The 4,328-nt window shown below is 46.6% G+C and overlaps 1 protein-coding gene across 1 annotated transcript in view; it reads right to left on the bottom strand.

The window, feature by feature from the left end:
- Nucleotides 1–661, bottom strand: part of LOC101994300 — a 47,011-nt gene extending 46,350 nt beyond the window's left edge. Inside the window, exon 1 of the mRNA XM_013350480.2 lies at nt 1–661. Coding sequence (XP_013205934.1) covers nt 1–515 — 515 coding nt within the window. The 5' untranslated portion in view covers nt 516–661.
- Between the last annotated feature and the right edge of the window lie 3,667 nt (nt 662–4,328).

The following is a 4,328-nucleotide window of genomic DNA, read 5'->3' as shown; positions in this document are numbered from 1 at the left end:
TCCTCGTTCTTGTCCTCATCCTCGTTCTCGTCCTCGTTCTTGTCCTCATCCTCGTTCTCGTCCTCGTTCTTTTCCTCGTCCTCGTTCTCGTCCTCGTTCTTTTCCTCGTCCTCGTTCTTGTCCTCGTCCTCGTCCTCGTTCTCGTCCTCGTCCTCGTCCTCCTCGTCCTCTGAGCTGTACACATCGAAGTCCTCCTCCTCCCAACCAAACACCCGCTTCATCTCGGCCAGGAAGTCGCTGTAATCCCAGAGCAGGGGGCTGTCCTGCTCGATGTAAGGGATCACCCACTCCAGGGCCGGGCCCTTGAGGCGGGTGATGAGGAACGTCACCTTGTGTTCGTCGCAGTCAAAGATCTTTTCGTCCACCAACATGTAGGCGCCCGTCTGCACGATGAAATCCGGGAGGCGTTCGGTGTCGCCATCAAAGAGCTCGGGAAACGGGAGGGGGTTCCTCGGACGATCGGGAGACAGTTCCGGCCAGGCTAACAAGGCCATCATCAACTTCACCCGGTCCATGGCGCTGCCCCTGCTCCGCTGTGCTCGTCGCGGGGTGGCCGGACCCTATGCAGAGTCGCTGGGCTCTCGGACGGGTCCGCTGGGCTTTGCAGGGGCTGCTGAGCTCACAGGTTGTCAGTGCCCAGGCGTCACCGGAAGTGCGTGCGTGCGGAGGCGGGCACTGGCGGAGTGGCTGTGGGCGGGGCCCCGCCTGAATGCAAAGCCTGAGAGGCTGGCGCTGGAAAAAAAACAAAACAAAACTTGGCTGTCACCAGTGCGCAGGCAGGTCTTTGGGCAGCCTCAGGCGACTGCTTGTGGAGTAGTTCTTAAGGTTGGGAACAGTAGGGGCCTAAAGCACAGAGACAGAAACTTGGTTTACCTAGGTACTAATGAGGAAGAGTCAGTCTGGGAAGGTACTGGATTCCTGGCATCTTTTGGTGATGGTGCAGTTCCATATCACTGGAGAATAGGAGAGCAATTAAGGATTTTCCTGCCCATATTCACAGCCCTTTCCTAGCCAGACGCTGTGTTTTCCTTCCCAGACCCTAGGATGTGAACATTGCTTGGGAGCTAGCTGTTCAGTGCACACATTTCCCTGTTTCTGGTCTCTGTGTGAAGAACTCTTTCTCAGTCTGCAGATATCGATGCTTTTCAGCACTGACAGTAGTCCCTGAAACATTAGAGAGCAGACTACAGGGCCGCCCTTTCAGAGACCGAAGTGGTGGCATAGAGGGCAATCAATATCAGGCGAGTTAGATGTCAGGGAATCTCTAAATCTGCTGCATAAGAAACCAACAGATGATCATTCACGTGAACAAAGACGAGGAGGAAGAAGCTTACCAATACTATACAATACGAGGCAGTGTCCAAAGATAAAATAGAAAGGAACGTGATTTCTCAAAATTGGAGCAAAGAGGAGGAAGTTTGACAATATGCATCATGCATGAAGCCAGTTTTCAGGCAAAGCATATAATAAACACTTATTTACAAGTGTCTTGCTTTTTTTTTTTTTTACAGAAAGTAACATGTTAAATGACATGATTTCCTTACGACCCACCTTGTGAAGCAATTAAAATAGGGCCTTGGAACAAACCAAAAGAAATGTGAAAAGCAGAATTAGGTTTTGAATACTTATGGAAAGAGAAGAGAAGAATAGCCGAACAAATGCAGAGACCACTAGGCTCAGAGATATGACATGAATATCTCAACATAATGAATATGGTAATTCTGCTTATGAAAGGAAACTGAGCACTTGCAGGGTTGCCAGTGTAACCCAGCAGCTACTGTCCCATAGAGCCAGGTGGCTCAAGAAATATTCCTCTTTCTCTACGTGTTTCCTCCTTACCTGGTGCCACAGTGACCATATAAATGCAAGTGTGAAATGTGTGTTGTGCACCTCACTCGGTTGGCACACAAAAACTTTACATGGCATAGTCATCTTGAGTGCATCCTATAATCTGCCTGGCAACCTTCACCCCTCTGTCCTTCAAGCAACACTCCTCTCTGTACTCCTGCTCGTCTGGTTTCATATCAGCTTGATAATGTGGCAGTGCCCAGAGATGAGGTCCAGGGGTGGCAAACTCAGGATGTCTCAATTTCCTGCCTTTATCCTAAGGGAACTCAGGGAACTTCTCCTAAGCATGTGAAGACACACCAGCTTGGCCTGACATCTGCAAGGCAAGAAGGGAGTGCAACACATTCTAAAGATGCTGATAGCGGCCAACACTCTGAAGATTATTTTTCAGATGCCCTGGCGGCCCAAGCTGAATAAGACACTAATTCAGCTCTTAAGACTATTAAAAATTCATGAGCAGGCTGCCACGTATCGCATCTATAATCCCTGCACTTGTGAGGTAGGCGGGGAGCCATGGTAAGCTTGAGTCAAATGTGGGCTCCACACTGAATTCAGTGGCAGCTTGAGTTACATACAAAGATATTGTCAATGTAAAACAAGAACCCAAAGTGCTTACGTTACTAATATATCTCAGAAAAAAAGTGACAGGCAGAAAGATATTCATAGCCAGGATATCTATGAGGCTTCCCCAATAAACTATCCACTATAGGGATAGCACATCATTTTTCACTGGTTAAGGTAAACTTACGTAAAGACATGTTTAGGTTAAACAGACAGTGCTTCAGTAAAATACTTAATTTTAATTCATGAAGACAGTCTGGTTGGACTCTGTTGGTACACGAATTAATAACCAACACTTGGTAAGCAGAGACATTCAGATCTCTGAGTTTGAGGCCAGCTTGTTCTACCAGCCTGCTCCGGGAACGCCAGTGCTACACAAAGAAACCCCGTTTCAACAAACTGAAGGTGGGGGAGGAATGGGAAGAAGCAAAGAGGGAGGGAGATGGAGAATTTACATCCTGAGTAAGCTGGTGGTGGCACTTGTCTTTAATTCTACCCCTGTGGAGACAGAGACAGATGTTTCTCTGAGTTCCAGGCCAGCCTACTCTACAAAGCAAGTCACAGGACAGTCAGGGCTAAACAGAGAAATCCTCTCTCAAAAATCCAAAGGTGGAAAAAAAGAAAGCTGGAGTCTGGACAGTGTGTTTCCTTTGGAGTAGATTTCATAATGTAGCCCGGGATGGCCCAGGATGTTCCATCATTCTCCCTAAATCTCAGGTAATAACAATTTAAGCTTGCTTGTGCCTCAGTGGGCTCTGTGATATGTTATTTTTAAAGCCGAAGCAGAGATACAAGGGGTGGGTATCGCAGCTCCAAAATTCTGACCCTAGGAGCTGGTTGACTATTGAGGTAGTCTACTCCAGCCCCCTTTTCTCTTCTTGGGTTGATATCTTTAAGTACTGAACACCTATGCCAGTCCCAGAGCATAGAATCAAACAGAATATACCACTCCTGGTTTTCTGAGGCCAGCCCAGTTTGCCACTGGAAGGTGTCATGTACTTTATCAAATATGAAAGAGAGATGCAGAAATCTAGAGGCACATGGTAGCACTACAAGCTCACAATAATAGAGAACACGGTCTGGTGTGGGGAGATAGTCCTGTTGGTTAGGGACTTGCTGTGTCATCAGGACGACCTGAATCTTGAAAGCCAGGTAGAGTCAGTGGTGCTGACCTGTTATCTTCTCTCTCGGAAAGACAGAGGGCCCAGCAGGAAGGACTGCCACAAGGAAAGGAACAACTTGTCTGCCTCTCAAGAGATGAGAGGTACACACACGTTTGTGCAGGCTCCCCAAAACACAGACACACACAGTTACACACTACACACTGCACTTACACATACCAATACACACTTGTCACTGCACATCCAAACACTGAATAAATAGCAATATATACAAATCAAAGTCTGTTTAATTTCACCACTCTGGTTTCAAATATCAATCATGTAATCTTCCATGGTAAATAGAAAAAGAGTGTACTTGTTCATACAATTTGTCCATATATATATGTATATATATATATATATATATACATATATATATATATATGAAGAGAAATTTGATACTGATCACCACCAATTCATGGTAACAACGCCAAATTCATGGATCTTTAACAATTGGAAGTGGCAGCTGTAAAAATATAATAGCAAACCAGATAAATCATGGGATAATGCTGGAAATGTTTCTGCGGGATTGACAAAAGTGCTTGCTTGCCATGAAGGTTTGTAAGGGAAGGCAACAGGGAGGTAGAAAATAAAGCAGTAAACAAAATAAGGTTAGAAGGCCTAGGAGGGAGGAAAAGGCCATCATACCTCAGTCCTCACCTGCCTCTTACAGGTGCTCATGGCTGGCACATCCAGCCCCATAGCCTATCCTTCAGACCAGGGACTGAGCCGGCTGACCTTCTCTGGGGTGCTCTTCCC

Source organism: Microtus ochrogaster, chromosome X, assembly GCF_000317375.1.
Source record: "Microtus ochrogaster isolate Prairie Vole_2 chromosome X, MicOch1.0, whole genome shotgun sequence".
In the NCBI taxonomy this organism is placed as follows: domain Eukaryota; kingdom Metazoa; phylum Chordata; class Mammalia; order Rodentia; family Cricetidae; genus Microtus; species Microtus ochrogaster.
Note: the sequence above shows the minus strand (reverse complement) of the source record. Positions and strands in the feature narration are given on the sequence as shown.